General features: G+C 32.0%; 2 protein-coding genes across 2 annotated transcripts; one reads left to right on the top strand and one right to left on the bottom strand.

Moving 5' to 3' along the window:
* The first annotated feature begins 13,326 nt into the window (after positions 1 to 13,326).
* LOC111368076 (RING-H2 finger protein ATL46-like) lies at positions 13,327 to 15,331 on the top strand. The gene has a single exon (XM_022989265.1). The coding sequence runs from the start codon at positions 13,762 to 13,764 to the stop codon at positions 14,902 to 14,904; it is 1,143 nt and encodes a 380-aa protein (XP_022845033.1). The 5' UTR covers positions 13,327 to 13,761; the 3' UTR covers positions 14,905 to 15,331.
* Positions 15,332 to 17,939: 2,608 nt separating this feature from the next.
* On the bottom strand, positions 17,940 to 18,926 carry LOC111368074. The gene has a single exon (XM_022989264.1). The coding sequence runs from the start codon at positions 18,790 to 18,792 to the stop codon at positions 18,319 to 18,321; it is 474 nt and encodes a 157-aa protein (XP_022845032.1). The 5' UTR covers positions 18,793 to 18,926; the 3' UTR covers positions 17,940 to 18,318.
* Positions 18,927 to 19,272: the final 346 nt, after the last annotated feature.

Raw genomic sequence — 19,272 nt, 5'->3', positions numbered from 1 at the left:
TCGTTAACAAGTAATAAAGTGGATTAAATGAGTCCGAATATCGTCCCACAGAGATTGATTAGTTCAATTTTACTTATCGTCGACTTAACCGAAACAATAGAAATTCTTGATATTTTCGTTAACTAAATTATGATTTAATAACCTACTCATAAATATAAAGCCTAAATTAACTAAATTAAATGCGTTATTATAACTAAATGCAAATTTTATAAAAAAATATGATAATGAAATGCGTACTAGGATTCCGAATCCCCTTATATCAATTCTCTTTAATCCGAATTTTATAAAATTGACAACACGATTCAATTATAAAGACCAATATTCCTAATTTGTTTAACAATCTCTCTCGAGTAGAATTAAACCTATTTTTACATGCGATCCAACTATATTTCTATGAGGGATGCGAACATATAAAAATGTATTAAAGATTTATGAATACTTAAAAATCATGTAAAGCATAGCGGTATATTTCTATCCCCTATCGAACTTTACGATAATTAACATAATGTCTAACTTATTTTCCATCTCTCGAGGGTAAAACAAGCCACAAAGTTCATACAACTATTGTGCACATAATTGTAGAGAAAATAAAATCCATGCCAATCATTCAATAATTAAAAATATGTTTTAACGTCAAATTAATAAAATTCAAGATTAAGGGTTCATAATATAAGGTTTATTGCAAATCCTAGCACATGAAAATCTAGCCTAACATAATGGGAAATAAAGAGAAAAACAATAATTAAAACCAAGGAAGAACATCACCCAATTGATTCTTGAAGTGAAATCTTGAATCTTGAAGTGGAATGCTTTGTTTTTGCTTTGTTCTTCCTCTCCAGATCCTCCAAAATTGTGTATAATCCCCTCCAATTCTGTAAAAGTGGCGTCCCCATCATTCTGGTCGAGTTTTAGTTTATATAGAACCCTAAAAATCTCCTTTCCATAAGAGTTTCGGCGAAATAAGGAAACTACTGAATCGGTCCCGAATCTTGTTCTATGCGACCGCATAGTACATTTCTATGCTGTCGCATGGAGTAAAAAAATTTGAGAAAAAGTTCTCGGGAGGCTTCTATGCGACCGCATAGAATTTATACTATGCGACCGCATAGTTATACCATTCTTTCCGCTGGACAGCTTTTAGTATTTTGATCATAACATTTTCTCCTGATCTCCGATTGAAGTGATTCAAAGTTCAATGTAAGAAAACTCAAAGATCTACATTTTTGATAGAAATAGGCTTCCTCAAATTCTGATGTTTACTATGTCAAAAATGGATCTCAAGTAGAGATTAAAATCATGAGCATAGCTTTTTCGTCCGAAAGTTGATACTTGATAATACTTTGATCATATTTCACCTCTTGACTCCTTTCCTCATCCGATTAACCTCTAACACTCTTGAATCTTCATTCCATTTCTCGTCTCATTTATGGATTATTTGCAACTTGGTCCTCAAACTATCACTTTGCTCCATTTTAGTCTTTTTTCGGCTCTTTTCTTCTGAATTTCACCATGTTCATCGGTGTTCCCTACAATTCACAAATATAACGAGATTAAGTCACAATTAAATCATTTTGCTCATTATTAAGTCATGTTTGTGACCTAAATAAGTGTGCAAAAACACACTTATCATTTTTCTCCTTCCTTTTGATGTTCAGTAAATTGGAAATTATAAAAAAGAGACGTGTGAGATGTTTTATTTATATTATGGTATTCAATCTTATCAGCAAAATAGAAATATATGTTGGTATCAGGATCTAGTTTAAAATTATATTTTCAGAAATAAACGTATTAAAAATTGCAGAAACGTAAAAAATCAAGAACACCAAAAAAATTTCACCACAAAGGGCCCGGAGGTTCAGTCTTACAACCTACTCACCCGTTGAGCATCCACGAGTGGATAAAGCTCTAGATCCACTAAGAAATCACAAGAAAAGTTACAATATGTACAAATAAATCAGAGATTCCTTCGAAGTTTCCTCTAGCCTCAACACACAGTACAAAATCACACCAAATCACTAAGAACCTTTCTCACAGTATACATCGAGTGTAGAATCTCAGAATCACTCAAATTTTTAGATCAAGAAACTCACAAAGAATATACGGTGTGGTTAGAAAGAAAACCCTAACACATAAAGTTCAACCGTCTACAAAGTGTGTGGCCAAACAATACTTTAAGCAGTCAATCAAAGAACCACAGATCAACGGTCGAGAGATGGCCAAGTGTTTGGCCTGATCAAGCATCAATTAAATGAAGAGGCGCGTTTAAAAAGGAATCATGTTTTCTTCATCCAGATTGGACAATTTTCCACACTCAGCAATATAGGCCCAAATATTATGGACCAAGAATATGAGGCAACCCAATTACTAAACAATCTCCACCTTGCTGAACTATTCTTGGTAATTTCTAGGGTCTAGGCACCAACTTGTTTCATTTGCTCTTATTTACCTGTAAAAACAAAAAAGAAAGTTAGTACATATCTAAAATAGTACAACTTGATTTTTTTAAACGCACTACCTTTCAAGCGATGTTTAGAATCTTCAAATAGTTTTTAAACTTAGTTAAAGGTAGTACTTTGGTCCCTAAATCAGAGGGATTAAATTATGTTGGAATTTTTACTAAACTGATCAGACCATTTTCAACCATGTTTCTCACAAAGCGAAATTTAATGTCAACATGTTTTGTTCGATCATGATACATAGGATTTTTGCTGAGATGAATAACACTCTAATTGTCAGTATAAATTCTAACAAGATTATTTATGAATCCAATTTCATTTAATAACCCTCTCAACCAAATACCCTCTTTAACAGCATCACAGGTAGCTATATATTCTGCCTCTGTGGATGACAAAGCAACTAACTTTTGCAATTGGGATTTCCAACTAATGCACCCATCACACAAAGTGAAAACATATGATAAAGTTGACCTTCTCTTATCAAAGTCTCCAGCAAAATCAGAGTCAGTGTATCCTTTAAGAATTATGCCTTCTTTGCTGTTCTTAAACAGCAAGCTTATATCTGATGAGCCTTTCAAGTACTTTAGAATCCATTTCATATCCAGCCAGTGAGTCTCACCAGGATTAGCCATAAATCTATTTAGTATACTTATACTATGAGCTAGGTCTAATCTAGTACAAACCATGAGATACATTATGGACCCTACAGTGTTTGCATATGGTACATTTTTCATTCTTTTAAATTCTTCAACAGTTTTTTGTGACTGTTCATTGGATAGCTTAAAATGATTTGCAACAGGTAAAGAAACGGGTTTACAATTAGTCATAGAAAATTTTTCAAGTATTTTCTTCACATAAGCACATTGTTTCAAGCATAAGGTGCAATCTTTCATATTTCTTTCTATTTTCATTCCAAGAATCTTCTTAACTTGTCATAGATCTTTCATTTCAAATTCAGATTTTAATTTCACTTTAATAAAATCAATTTCAAATCTATTTGGGCAAACAACATATCATCAACATATAAAAGTAAATAAATGGATTCAGGTTCACCCGACCCTTTGAAAAAGAAACAGGAATCATGATTGCTTTTGACAAGGCCCAAGGTTTGAATATATGAATTAAACTTCTTATATCATTGCTTGGGAGCCTGTTTCAAGCTATAAAGTGATTTTCTCAATAGGCAGACTTTTTTAGTTTTAGTTTTTTCTTCAAAACCTTTAGGTTGATTCATGTAAATGGTCTCATCAAGGTCCCCATTTAAAAAGGCAATCTTTACATCTAGTTGATCAAGTTCCTAATTAAAGTGGGCAATTAAGGCAAGCAAAATTCTTATAGTTGTGTATTTAGCAACTGGTGAAAAAATTTCGTTATAGTCCACTCTATCCTTTTGGGTAAACTCTTTCGCAATCAACCTAGCTTTGTATCTTTTATCTCCAATACTAGAGTCCCATTCTTTTATCTTGAAGATCCATTTACAATCTACAACTTTCTGATTTTTAGGTTTATTCACTAAGATCCAAGTTCCATTTTTAATTAATGATTCCATTTCTTCATTCATGGCTTCTTTCCAAAACTTGGATTCAGAACAAGTTACAGCTTCTTCAAAGGTAGAAGGTTCAGAATTTGTAAAGTTAAGAGCAGAGAAAAAAGTAACAAATCCATCATCTCTGATCCTAGAGGATGGAAATATATTCCTCCTATCTCTATCTCTAGTCAATTGATAATTAGCTAGGGATTGATCTATTAATTCAGTTTTATCTTCAAGTTCACTCAGACCCCGATTAATATCTGATTGGGTGGTCTCCACCTCAATTAAGTCATTCTGATAATTTGATTCAGCTGTTTGACTTTCAATTGAAATTTTGAAAAGTATCAGACTTGTGTTTTAAGAGAAAAGTCCATATTTTTTCTTGAAAAATCATCTACAACGAGTAGGTAAAATTTGAATCCACTCTAAATATTTACAAATCCTGGACCCCAAAGGTAAGCATGTAAATATTCTAAAATAACAGTAGATTTGTGGGTTCCATATTTAAAAGGTAATTTGTTTTGCTTTCCAATTATGCAATCTTCGCAAAAACTTAGTTTTTCATTATTATCTTTTTCAAGTCTTCTATGTCATATTAACGACTTATCAAAGGATGAATTAATAGCTGAAGAGCCATAACCTACTAAAGGTTCAGCTTGAAGAGTATAGATGCCATTTATTCTAGGAGATAATATGACTTCTTTATTGTTAAGGATTAATCTTATAAGGTTTTTATGAATCCTTATGTCATACTTCTCATCCAATTTTCCTAAAGAAACCAAGTTTCTTTGTAGTTCAGGTACATATTTGACTTTATCAAGTTCAAGGATATAGTTGTTGCTTAACAGAGGATTCAATTTTCCAGTTCCCCTTATCTGACAACTCATGTCATTTCCCATTTGAACTTTTCCTCCACTAAGATCAACAAGTTCAGTAAACCAATCTTTAATGGGGCACATGTGGAAAGTGCATCCAGAATCTAGCACCCATTCTTTCGGGTCCATATTGGGGGTATTAACAAGAACAACTCCTTGAACATCAGGTTCATTCTTACAGACAATAGCTGCAGAACCATCAGTATTTTGTGTGTTCTTCAAATCAGAAATTTTCTTAAAACAGTCTTTTATCAAGTGTCCGTTTTCCCACAGTAATAACACTTTCTGACTTGGTTCTTGTTTTTATCTCTGAACTTAGGGTTCTAATATTTTCCTTTCTTGTGAGAGTTAAAGTTACACTAATTATTTTTCTTATTTTGGTTTAGTTTTTCCTTTATTGTAACCCTTCACTATACTTGGAATCTTTTGAATCAATTTTAAGTTCAAGTTCCCTATTTCTTAGGGCAGAGATTACTATATCAACTATGAGTTCTTGTCCTCCATACTCCAAGGTATTTCTAATTTCCCTATATCGGTCACTTAGAGAGTTCAGTAAGGCAAGGCCTTCAGATAATTCTTCATCGCAATTCTCTAAATCCTGAACTAGTTTTATGAATCTATCAATGTTCTCTTCTAGGCTAGAGGAAGAATCAAATCTAAAATTATAAAACTGTCTCAAGAGATAACATTTGTTAGGTGTGGATTTAGTTAGATAAAGGGCTTCCAATTTAGTCCATAGGGCCTCAGCAGAAGTTGTTTCACCTACTTTCCTTATTATATTGTCAGAAAGATGAAGGAAAATAGAACTCCAGGCAATATCATCTAACTCTCTTCTCCTATAGGCACTAGTTTCAGCAGGCCAATTACCATCAAGTGCAGCAACACATCTCTGTTGTAACAACAGAGCCCTCATTTTCTGGGGCTAGAGACTAAAGTCTTCAGTACTATTCCAAGTCTCAATTTCAAGTTTATATGCAGTAGACATTATGACAAATGTAATAACAGAATCACAAAAATTGAATGCATCAATGCAATTGCCAGTTTTGAAATGATTTAAGGGGTGGTAACACTTAATTCCAATACTCCCTCAGATTCTCAGATCCTCGTATGAGATCTTGGACAAAGGAAAGTACTGGAAGGCAACTTACCTTAATAACCAGCTCCAAAAATTAACACAGGTAATCAACAGTAAGGAGAGAGTTCAGAGTATACCAGAAATGAACCAAGAATTTCAGTATTCATGCAGGGAATCAACGAGTCATAAAGACTCAGAATGAACTCAGTAGGAATCGGAGGGAGTCAACCCAATTCACCAGGAACTCAGTGCAAGTCACAAGAACCAGCAGGACTTAGTAATGAGTCAACCCGAAAATTACCACAACTCAGTAGAAACAACGAATCGTTACGAGTCAAGAGACAGTTACGATGATTTTCCAAAGAAAAGTTTGAATAGAACACAGTGTTAACTAATCATCGTAGATCTCACAGATCTACACAAAAGAGGTATACCAATCCTTGAAAAGATCCAACCAGAAAGTTGGATCGAAGATAGATCAGTAAAAACTTTCAAGAAAAACAAATTTTCTTATCACAGAAAACCACTTCCAATATCATATCTGCAGTTTTTCAAAAAATACAAGCGTTTTGTTTTGAAAAATAAAACCCTAATACAATTATTTTAAAAGAGAATGCTCTGATACCACTTGTTGGTATCAAGATCTAGTTTAAAATTATATTTTTAGAAATAAACGTATTAAAAATTGCAGAAACATAAAAAATCAAGAATACAAAGAATTTTTCGCCACAAAGGGTCCCGATGTTCAATATTACGACATACTCACTCGTTGAGCATCCACAAGTGGATAAAGCTCTAGATCCATTAAGAAAAGTTACAATATGTATGAAGAAATCATAGATTTCTTCAATGTTTTCTCTAACCTCAACACACAGTACAAAACCACACCAAATCACTAAGAATCTTTCTCACAATATACATCAAGTGTAGAATCTCAGAATCACTCAGATTTTCAGATCAAGAAACTCACAAAAAATATACGGTGTGGTTAGAGAGAAGAATGAGAGAAAACCCAAACACATAAAGTTCAACCGTCTACAAAGTGTGTAGCCAAACAATACTTTAAGCAGTCAGTTAAAGAGCCACAGATCAATGATCGGGAGATGGCCAAGTGTACGACCTGATCAAGCATCAATTAAATGAAGAGGCGCGTTTAAAAAGGAATCTTCATTCGGGTTGGACAATTTTCCACACTTAGCAACATAGGCCCAAATATTATGGACCAAGAATATGAGGCAGCCCAATTACTTAATAATATATATTTTAAGTATCTCATTTTTTATTAGTTTAATATATTTTAATTTGCAAAGTGGTGCTTGTTATCCAACATTTTACCTCATTTGCTTTGAATTAAAGATTAAGATGACAAATTCTTATGTGCTTCATTCTCTAAGACAAGTAATGTTTGGTGTGATTTATAATCAAACAACGAGGTAAAACTAATATTATATTACATACAATGTTACTTTTCTTTGTTAATAGCGCAAAAAAGAGTGAAAGATGTATTTTACTTCAATTGGCACGTCTCATGCATGGTCAAATGAACTTAGGATCCATTTTGACTGTTAAGATGAAATTTGGATAGAAAGAAAATGAATTTCAGGAAATTGAATTGCCTAAAAATTATTTTTCTGAGAATTGTAAATTATTGTATTTGATTGATATAATTTTTTATGGAGAAAATGTTGAAATAAAATTATTTTTTGGTGTTCATTTGACTTTGTTTTACATAAAAATTGTTAATTAAAGAGATGGATTTTATTGATATTGGGGATGAAATTTATTTCTATTGTCCAAAAAAATTCAAGAAAATCATATATCTTTTGGTGTTCATTTGGCTTTGTTTTACATGAAAATTGTCAATTAAAGGAAAATATTTTTTTACAATGATTCTTAGAATTTATTTCCATTGAAAAAAAAAATGACTGATCAGCCTAGAAAACTAATTCCCACCATATTGGTGGGAATTGATTTTCAAGAAAAACTAAGAAAATTTAGTAAACCAAGGAAACCAAGATCCACAGAAAAAATTACTTCCATGGAATTAGGTGCCTATCAAACAGGCTCTTATATTTTTACAATAAGAGACATTTATAATGACGTAATTACTTTAATATAACAAAAATAGTGAAATTGTTGTAAAATGAAAGTTTATTAGGGTTTAGAGGTGAATGACAATTATATCTCTGCAGCCTTAAAAATTATTACTATTGTATCCTTGATTTTGCCACATAGACTTTGGTCCTTAATAAAATACACACATAAGTCTATTGACTTCTCTCTATTTTGTTCTCTTTTCTTCACTTTTATAACACGTTATCAGCACAATAACTTAATTTTTCAAAGTTTTGTGAAGGTAATAACTTTTATAGGTATGAATATTTATCATGTGTACCAAAATTAATTAGGTAGCATGTGAATATTTGAACATATATATACATCATAACGAGGTTGCTTCTTCATTTCTACTTTTCATCGGTATGCTTATTAATTCTAATTCACGTTTGTACGTGTAATCTGAACACATATTAATTCACATTTTTTTTATTCATACACGATCATTTTTTCACATATTATTCAATATTAATTCTGTCTTTTAATCCGTTACATATTAGTTCTATTTTTAATTTCTATATATGTGAAATTCATATGCATATTTAGTATCTTTTGCATGTTGGTAAAAGATTTAGTCAATTTTGTTAACTTCTATGTATGGAGATTCTTTTTCTTAATGCATGTTTGGTAATTAATTTTTCTATATAAGTTCATATCATATCTATATGGTAATTAAATATTTTTAGATATTATTCTATGAACTTCAAATTAAGAATTTATCATTTTATTGTTCCAAAAGTAGCACAACATTATAATTAATATTTCAGAAAAATATTAATTGTATATCTATCTATTATAAATAGTTCGTTGTTGCTCCTGAAATAATACAACATTATTAATATTCCAGAAGAATATTACTTATTTATAAATAGCATGTTATTACAAATTTAATATTCCAAAAGAATATTTACTTAATGCTCATAAAGAAGCATAATGTAAATTATGGTTATTTTAAATGAATATAATGTTGATGTTCTCAAAGAAACGCAACACACGTTATATAAATATTCACGAAAAATATTTCATTATTACTCATGTAGGGCATAAATTTTATTATTTGGCTGGAAATGTAGAATTAATCGTTAATGTCAATATTTCAGAAGAATATTGTATTTATACTCTTAAAGATTATATGTCTCGTTGTGTTCCTAAAGAAAACACAGTTTATATATATATAATATTAAAAAACAAAGGTTGTGTGGGTATTCTTGAAGAAACACAGTGTTATTCATATTTAAAAAAAAGAATATTAATTGCTTCAAAAGAATATGATGTTATAATTTCAATATTTCTGAATAATATTGATCGATTATATGTAAAATTACGAATTAAATTACTCTATTTATTTATGTGTCAATTTTTATTCATACGTATTTAGATATTGATGCTCTTGTTAGATTTTATTGCTCTTAAAGAGCACAATGATATAAGTTCTAATATAAAATTTTGTTTTTACTCCGAAAAAGTAAATCTTTACATAATTATTACTGTAAACAGTAATATTTTATTATTCCTGAAGAGCATGACATTAAAATTTTTCATATTCCAAAAGAATATTGATATATTGCTTTTGAAAGGATAATAATAATAATAATAATAATAATAATAATATATAACGTGCTTTTAAAGTAACACGTGTTTCGAAAAATATATTATTTTGAATTCATATTTATCCATGAAGGGAAATATATAACTAATGTCGTTAGAACATTGATTAGTTTGACTATTTGAATGATATATGATTATATAATATTTAATAATATTTTTCGAGATTAAATAATTGAATTATATATTATATTTAATCAAAAATTCAATTTGATTTTATTATTTGGTATGATCAGGTGGACCATTACTGGATCAATAATAATGCGAAATTAAAAAAAATTTAATGGATATTCAATGAAGAATCAGAAGATTTTTCAATTCAATGAATTCTTATATATTATTTGTTCTCTTTATCGACAATTGATCATTAAACATCGCTAGCTAAAATAGGAATTGAATTCCCTATATTTCTGAAAATTAATTAGGGTGATATATGGGGCCTCATTACCCACCATGTTAACCATCTAAATATTATTTGTATTTAATAGATTTAACATAAATATTGGATGATTGCATGGTGTTCGCAATATGAAGTTTTGCGAACTTATTGCTGAATTCATGAGCATAATTTTCAGATTATATAATCAAAACTGTATCTTGTTAATGCTAGTGGGCATAAATCTCAACATTTTAATAAATGTTAGTTGAAATGTCGATAAATGGTTCCACACAACTTTTTGTTAAATGCCTCTAATTAATTTAATTGAGAATAAAGTGTTTCCCATTTTTATTTAGGGAATTACATTACGCATCATGCCAAAATCACAGTTTTTCCTATTATAATCAGCTTATGGTCAAATCCTAATTTTTTCATCTAATTAGTTTTTATGGTGTAGTATATGTAAATATCAAACACCACAATACAGTGAGATAGAAAGTAAAGAATGGTGAGAATATGTACGTAATTTGAACTATTATTTCAAATGGGCGATTTTTTATAACACTGAAAAAATGATTGTCAATTTGATTGGACAATTCTCTCAGCATTAGAGGAGGAATTAAGAAATTGAAAATAGTGTATAAATGCATTATCATCTAAATTTTCGCTAAATATCATTCGAACCAAAAGTTCAAAAGATAATTTATTTAGATACATTTATTGATCAAAGAGATTAATAATATCTCACACGCCAATTTTTAATACTCCAATGCGAATTGATGTCTTAGAGGACAATTTGTTAAGATTATATTTTGATACATTTATGGCACGCCTGAAGCGTGATGATGTTCGATTCTAATACATAAATCTTTAAATAAAAATTGAGCAGTTAACAAAGATAGTTTCATTAAGGAGGCATATACTCTTAATGAGTGTTTAGACATAACAAATTATAAAACCCCAGAAGAGATTCAGGTACCTGATATGTTGAAAATTGAGATATTTAAATAAGTTAAGTCACTATGGGAAAAGATAAAGAATCGAACAAGAAAATAGAAAGTTGTCGACAACAATTTTGTACATGATATACAATATCATATATGAATCGTGAGGAATCAAAATAAATGCGTCTAAATATATTAATCGAAATAATGTTTGGCCAAATAAAAGGAGACACAATCTTAAATTGAATTTACTGTATAAACACAAATTTTTTGGACATGTAGTCCGAAAATCTAAAGATATATACGAAAAGGAAATGAGAAAAATGAAGTCGTATTGTGTAATGCACGATTCTCAACACAGTGAATTTCATAAAGATCGTCGTGGATGAAATCACGAGTTTATATCATGTTATCTTGACGATATATGAAACTTGAAATACGTGATAATCAACTGATCTGACATGATTATTAATGTTATATTTGAAAGATTTAATATACCAGAAGCATAACTCAAATGATATATGCCCGAGAACCATGTTTTTAGATCATTATATTGATTAAAACAATTTGGACGCATGTGGTATAATCGTTTTAACGAATATTTGTTGAATGAATGTTATAAAAATTACCATGTCCACCCATATGTTTTCGTAAAGAAAACAGATATTGGATTTGCAATTGTGGCAATTTATATTGATGATTTAAATTTAATTGGAACTCTCGAAGAGCTCAAGAAAACTGTTGATTATTTGAAAAATGAATTTGAGATGAAGGATTTGCGAAAAATCAAATTTTGTCTCGGATTGCAGATTGAACATTTCGCAAATGGATTATTTGTTTACTAATCTACGCATATAGGAAAAAATTTAAAATGTTTTTAAATGGATAATGCACATCCATTGGTATCACCTATGGTTGTTCAATCACTTGATGTGAAAAATGATCAATTTCGTCCACTTGAAGATGGATAAATGTTCTTGGTTCTGAAGTACCATATTTTAGTGTAATTGGAATATTAACTTATCTTGTAAATTGCACTCGACTTGACATAACTTTTTCTACAAGTTTCTTTGCAAAATATAGTTTTACACCAACTCAAAATATATTGGAATAGTGTTAAACATATTTTTCATTATCTAAAGGGTACTATTGATTTTGAATTATTTTATTCTCAAAAGTTGGGATATGCAGATGCAGGTTATATATCTAATCCACATAAAGCTAAATCACAAACATGTTATGTATTTACATGTAGAGGAATAACTATATCATGGAGATATATGAAAAAATCATTGACAGCTACATCCTCCAATCATTTTGAAATTATTGCAATCCATGAAATAGGTCGAGAATGTACGTGGTTGAGAAACATGACCCATTATATTCAAACATAATGCAGATTAACTTCAACAAAGGATCGTCCAACAATTTTATATGAAGACAGTGCAGCTTGTATTGCACAACTCAGAGGAGGCTATATCAAAGGTGACAGAACGAAACATATTTCTCCAAAATTCTTTCATATACATGAGCTTCAAAAGAATTGCGATATCGATATCCAACAAATCGCTCAAGTGACAATGTTGCCAATTTATTCACAAAAGTACTGTCAACATCTACATTCAAGAAATTAGTTCATGAGATTGAAATGCGTCGACTCAAAGATTTTCAATTATCAACATCAGGGGGAGTAGCTATTTTTTTTTTCCTTCACTTAGGTTTCGTCCCACTGTATTTTCCTAATAATGTTTTAATAAGGCAGCATTTATTTTTAATATTCCAAAATAATTGTACTCCTTTTCCTTCATTTTGAGTTTTTTTCATTGGATTTTTATCAAACAAAATTTTAACGAGGCAGATATTTTCTAATGTATCATTCAAGGGGAAGTGTTGTAAAATGAAAGTTTATTGAGATTTAGAGGTGAATGACAATTATAACCCTGCAGCGCTAGAAATTATTACTGTTGTATCCCTAATTCTGTCCTATAAATATAGGACTTGGTCCTTAATAAAATACACACATAAGTCTATTAGCTTTTCTCTATTCTCTTCTCTTTTCTTCACTTTTATAACAGAAATATATTTTTAGAATAATTTTCTCAACTTTTTAAGCTCAAACATTAATAATCTTGTGTTTTAATTTTAATTAAACCTGTTAATTAAGCGCTTAATTGTTTATTAATTTTCACTAATTTTAACTTGCCGCTTTTTCAGCCCATTTTAGTGAGCAAGATATGTGGCACTTCAAGGCCCAACTTTTTTAGGTACTCCACGCGCTTCCCGAAAGCGTGTGTTTACAGCAAAAGTAAATCTCTCTTTTTCTTTTGTTTTTTCTATTTATTTCTTGGACGAAGTAGAAACTAGAAAGTGTTGCTTTGAATCTTTTTGGCACACTTTACCTTCATTTTAGAAACTAGTGACCCCGTTACAAAGCGAGAATCATGGATACATACTAAGTGAATAATCTTAGTTATTGTAAGTATGTTTCTGTATCCTCAGTGAAATAAAAGGTTCTAAGATTCCACCAAAAGCTGTGTTTTTTACGGTTTTTCTGCGACTGCAAGAATGGGTCCATGTTATGAATACATTAACGGAGGATCAAGGTTGGTAAAGACTCAATCTTTAAAGTTTCCTATTTCCTCATCTACTCATATCATTGAACAGTCAGTCACTTGGAGTTTTTCTATCGGGAAGGAATAAAAATTGTTACTTTATTATGCCTAAACATCCTTGTGATGTAACACAATTTTTGGTTTCTAAATTCTTAAGATTGACTGTTTAATGAAAGAAATGGAAGAACAGAGGTTGTTTTCTGGGCATACCCATATGAAAATGTCATGGATTCAGCATAAAATGAATCAGAGAGATGGTATCATGACTTACCCACCTCCTATTTCTCCTTATGGTGTAAATAGTAATTTCCATAAAGAGTCAAGCCCATCTTCATCTGGTACGCGGATTAGTCCAGCTGTTTTGTTCATAATAGTTATTTTAGCTGTTTTGTTCTTCATATCTGGGGTTCTACACTTGCTTGTTAGATTTCTTACGAAAAACCAGTCATCCTCTCAATCTAATAGAAATTTGGAAGTTTCTAGCTCTGATGCACTTGAAAGACAACTGCAACAGCTCTTCCATTTACACGATTCGGGTCTAGATCAAGCGTTTATTGATGCATTACCATTGTTTATGTATAAGGAGATATTTGGTGGTACGAAAGAGCCCTTTGATTGTGCTGTCTGTTTGTGTGAATTTGCTGAGAAGGACCAACTGAGATTGCTTCCAATGTGTAGCCATGCTTTTCATATAAATTGTATCGATACTTGGCTACTGTCGAATTCGACTTGTCCTCTCTGTAGGGATATGCTTTTCAATCCCCAGTTCTCAACAGAAAACCCAATACTCGATTCCCGGGATTTTAGGGAAGAAGATGGATTTCCCGGTAATGGAGAGAATGGATTTTCAAATGGGCTGAAAACTGTGCAAATTCAAGAAGTTGCTGTAGAACAGGGTGTTTTCCCTGTAAGACTTGGTAAATTCAGAAAATTGAATAACAAGGAAGTGCAGGAGGACGTAGGAGAGACTAGTAGTAGTAAACTGGATGCTCGAAGGTGTTACTCAATGGGCTCATATCAGTATGTGGTTGGTGATGCTAATCTAAGGGTAGCTGCCTTGGGCCATGATAGAACTCGTCGGAATTTGAAGCTTGTTGGGGGCATGGAACGAGCTAGTAAACTTTCGCCTAATGGAAGGGAAGAAGACGGGAAGAAGATAAGTATTGGGACAAAAACTGATAGCTATTCAGTTTCCAAAATATGGCTATGGTCAAAGAAGGGCAAATTTGCTAGTTCTTCCGATGCACAAAATGACAATCCCTCTTCTCTTAATCTGGACTTACCATGGATGCATAGGACAGAAGGCCTATGAAAGGTATTCCCCCTTTTTTCCATAAACCTTTTTGATTAATTGCTAATTGGTAAATTACCGTATTGGCTTTCTTCTATTCTGAACATATTGGTACACTGATAGTAATGGAGGTTTGAATATTCTAGCATTGCAATTTAATAATATATTGGTCTTTCCGATACGATTCATCTTGGAGTACAGACTTTTGATTTTTGATCTTAGAATAACTTGATTCATATTGACATGACTAAATTAGCTTGTTTAAGACACCCCTTCATTTGCGGCCACCTAATTCCTCAGACAATATGTCAAAATCGGATTAAGAACTTGGATCTTATGTTCTATTTTCAACTTTCAGTTGAAACCAGTCGAAGGGTGTCAGTTTTCTTGTATGTTAATCAAAATTTGAGATTCGATTAATGGTATCTAATATGGGATTAGATTTGTCTTTTCATCAAAGCAGAGGGCAATTAGCTTTTCTTTTGCCTTGTTTTGGTTGCCTATTCTTTTGCTTTCATTTCTGTTTGTAAACCTTTTGAAATAGCGCGAAAACGCTCTTTTTTGTGCATCGAGTTCTTTCTTTTAGGTTGGGACCAAAAGGTGGGATCCGTGAAACTTTTTTGTATAGCTTTGGCTATAGTTAATGGTGTCTTTCCTATGTGCCCCGTTTTTCATAAAGAAAGAAACCCGTATTCTTTTTCCTTCTCGATTTGGGCTTAAACGAACCGAGTCAATGACCCATCCAAGATTATCTTGATCGTTATAAGCCGATCCCAAGCTTAGCTGGATGGAAATTTTTAATATATACCACTTACTCCAAGTTTACCAACTCCACTGAGCAAGTATATAATCCAAAAGATTGAAATTAATCATTTGTAAGATAGTTGGCATTTGACTAGTTTGATGTAAACAATTACCGCACACGCTCGTATGTTGGGCCAAAAAAGATCTGGGTTCAGCAATCACATCACAGCCCTACTGACAGCTGAACCACATATTCATGAGAGAATGAACATTTGTCTTGTCTCTTTCATGCCCCTTAGAATTCATCTTGTGGTTGCGCGTGGCCGGATAATTTTGACATAGAAGTTCAGGGTTGGTTGGATTTGGGTCGGATCTAGAATTATTATCCATTTACTGTGTATTGAGGTTCGAATATGGATCCACCAGCTGACACCCAAGCTGCATAAAAACGTAGTAATCTTGCCGGTCCATGTGGTCTAGATTTAATTCTTGTGTTACCCAAAAAAAAAAAAAAGAAAGACGGGGCGAATTTGAAATTGCACAAATTCAAGTCCAAAGAAAATAGAATTTTGCCATTTAGAAACTATTCTTAAAATTTTCTGCACAAAGAGTGATTATTGATAACTATGAAGATAAAAATTTTGACAATTAGATAAAGGGGTTATATTCATATTTTAATTACATTATTATATCGTTAGTATTATTTTTCATTACATTCTTATTTTTAACATTTGAAAATTTTGTCCTTTGGATGACGATCTGTCGATATTTCTAATCAAAGAGGAGAGAAATATTCCCACCCATCCTTTGTTTGGTCATCCCAATTCATATTGTTAACGTGCTTTTAAAATGAGGATCAAATATTTAATTGCATTTTTATATTATTAATTGTTTTGCTTATTAAATATATAATGGAGAAATGATTTTTTTTAGTCAGTCTGAAAGAAAATTTTGGAGTTAAACCATAATCAAGAACAGTTTATATCAATCTAAAAATAAGAATGCAAAAAAATAAAATAAAATTGAGATATAAATGTGATAATGTATAAAAGTTAGTAATTTTTGTATGTAATTAAAATATGATCTAACTATTAAAAATTGTGGTTTGAATAAATTTAACCTCAGATAAAAAATATCCACAAACATATTTAGCTGAATTGCAATACTTTCGTCTTCACTTTCGCATCAAAACATTATCTTATGAACTCAAACACTGCATTCCTTGTGAAATTAGCCTCAATGTTATCGAGAGTTACAAGCTTGGTCTCGTATAATGGAGTCCATCTTTTGTGGAGGCACGAGGCAACACACAAAAATCTCCCAAACCATATCGGATTGTATATAGTGCTCTACATTCTACACAGTAATAGGTAAAATAATGGCTTATTCCATTTGTACAGAAAATGGAATCACAAAATTTCACCAGAGATCTCACGTGTGGGTCTCAGATGATAAAAATGCCAAAAAATCTCTCACCTCACCCTTTATTGTGAGTTATTTGTAGCAAACTTGTAAAATGTTTTTTGTACACACAGCAAGGCTCTAAAATATATATACAGTTGTCGTGCAATCGTAAATCTTGACTCTCATATAGGGCTTTGAGAATTTTAAAATTAAAATACACACACACAAGAAGCCTTTAGTCGTCATCAAATTGAGCATTTAGGTTTTCTATTTAAAGCGGAGCACCTCAGTCTCCAAGCTTTCACATTTTTAACAATTTGAGTTCTCAATTGACGGAAAATATCGATAAGAAGATAATAATCACATTTTGCATTACATAAACCAGTCTTAACTTACCTCACCTCCCCAAGAGTGACGCATGAGGCTGAACGTACAAAGTAAAAGAATTCGAAGTTTGTAGGTCTTAAAAATTCCTTATTATACCCGAATTATTTTGATATCAACCATTCAAGTCCAAAGTAAACCAAAATTCTCCATACGGCTCTGGACTTGCTTTTCATTATTTTTTTCTCAATGTGTAACTTTCCCTATATTTGTAAAACAAACCGAGCGAAAATTCTTAGGCCATTCGGCACATGGAAATTTGGTTCAGTATTGCCTACCATGCCCTAACTTGTAGGAATTCAAATTTTAAACACTTAGTTGATGAATACTGAACGAGATATGTTAAATATTTCGACAGTCTATTTGGGAGAGATTTTGAAAATTGATATTTTAATCGTTAGGAGAAAAGTAGGGTCACCTTTAAGAGAAAAAGTCGAATATGACGACTGAAATAGTAAATTAACGGTCAAAAAATCAATTTTTTGAGTCAAAAAATCACTCCCAAACTTTGCGCTAATATGTACTTGTTATTCACCATCCAAAAAGCTTGAAAATTCTTGTAGCCGGGTAACGAAGTCAAAAAATATTGAATTGAAATTATAATTCCATCATAAAAACTTAAAAAAAAAGAAAAAGAAAAAGAAAAAAAGGGTACATGCTGCACATAAATCAGCGTACCGCCACGCAAACCAAAAACCAATTTTCACCTCAGATGAATAAAAGTATCAACTGGGATAAAATTTAAACGACAAAAATGAAATAATGTGAAAGTAGAATCACCCGACCCATTTGACGTGACTTCGAAAAGTCGTACAACCTGATCATTCACAGCATATTCCTCGGCGGAGTTCGCTGCCACGCCACTAAAGACCTCCACAACGCGCCACCGCCAATTTTCAACGTCTACGTGGATGACGGATCATCATTGCCCAATTCCATCGAAACCTTAATCGAAAACGGAATCGCCGCGTACCTTGATGAAAAATCCCTGAACACCTGGTCGTCGTCCTGCATTTGACCGTTTTGCCCCTGCCAGCCGTTGTCGAAGTTCAAGGCGTAACTCAAGGGATCGTACCGGAATTTCCCGGTCTTGCATCGGCCGGTCTTGTTGAACCTGCGAATGAATGTCTTCCATTTCGGACCAGCCACGATCTCCGACCATTCTCTCGCTTTCTTCAATGTGTTTATTCCCTTATACCACCAACCGCCGCCGGCAGTCTTCTGCTGTTCCTCCGAAGTCGAAATCCGCTCCCAATTATTGAATTCTCGGGACCCGAAAATCCAAAAGCAACAGCAGCTGCGGCTGGAGAATGCTCGTTCCTGTAAATCGTCGTTTAATTCTGTTTCTTTGTGGGAGAATTCTGGGGTGGTTTGCATTTGTAAGGACGTGTTTGATTTAGAGAAAGAAAAAGAGAGAGAATCAGAATGTGCGTCTTCTGCAAACCCTAAGCGTGGCTCTCTTCTCTCTCTCTATATCTCTGTATGTACAGCGTAAGAAGAAACGTTGATAAAGCAAGAAATGATGTTACTTGTACTAATTAGGTTGACAAATTTTGTTTATGAAGTATGTGCTGGCAACATCAATACCATTTATTTCAAAAATAGTTTTTGAAATTAATCAAAATCGGGGAGAATTTAATCAACAATTAGTGAATTTTAATATTATTACTACTTACTCATCCATATTTAATGGATTATCAAATACTCACTCATACTTCTTTATAATTATCCATCAATCGCTCATTTAACTCATCTCTCCAAATGGATGAAAAAACATACGTGGAAAATAGAAATCAAATGTGGCAAATATATCCCGTTAAATTTGTTTCGCGCGGGTTAGTCGCTAACAATTAAAAA

This window comes from Olea europaea, chromosome 18 (assembly GCF_002742605.1).
Source record: "Olea europaea var. sylvestris chromosome 18, O_europaea_v1, whole genome shotgun sequence".
NCBI lineage: Eukaryota > Viridiplantae > Streptophyta > Magnoliopsida > Lamiales > Oleaceae > Olea > Olea europaea.
This window is presented reverse-complemented; position numbering and strand designations above follow the sequence as displayed.

What these genes read in the sequence shown, in the direction of transcription:
- LOC111368076 (XM_022989265.1), top strand. Translation starts at nt 13,762, where the DNA reads ATGAAAGAAATGGAAGAACAGAGGTTGTTTTCTGGGCATACCCATATG.
- LOC111368074 (XM_022989264.1), bottom strand. Translation starts at nt 18,792, where the DNA reads ATGCAAACCACCCCAGAATTCTCCCACAAAGAAACAGAATTAAACGAC.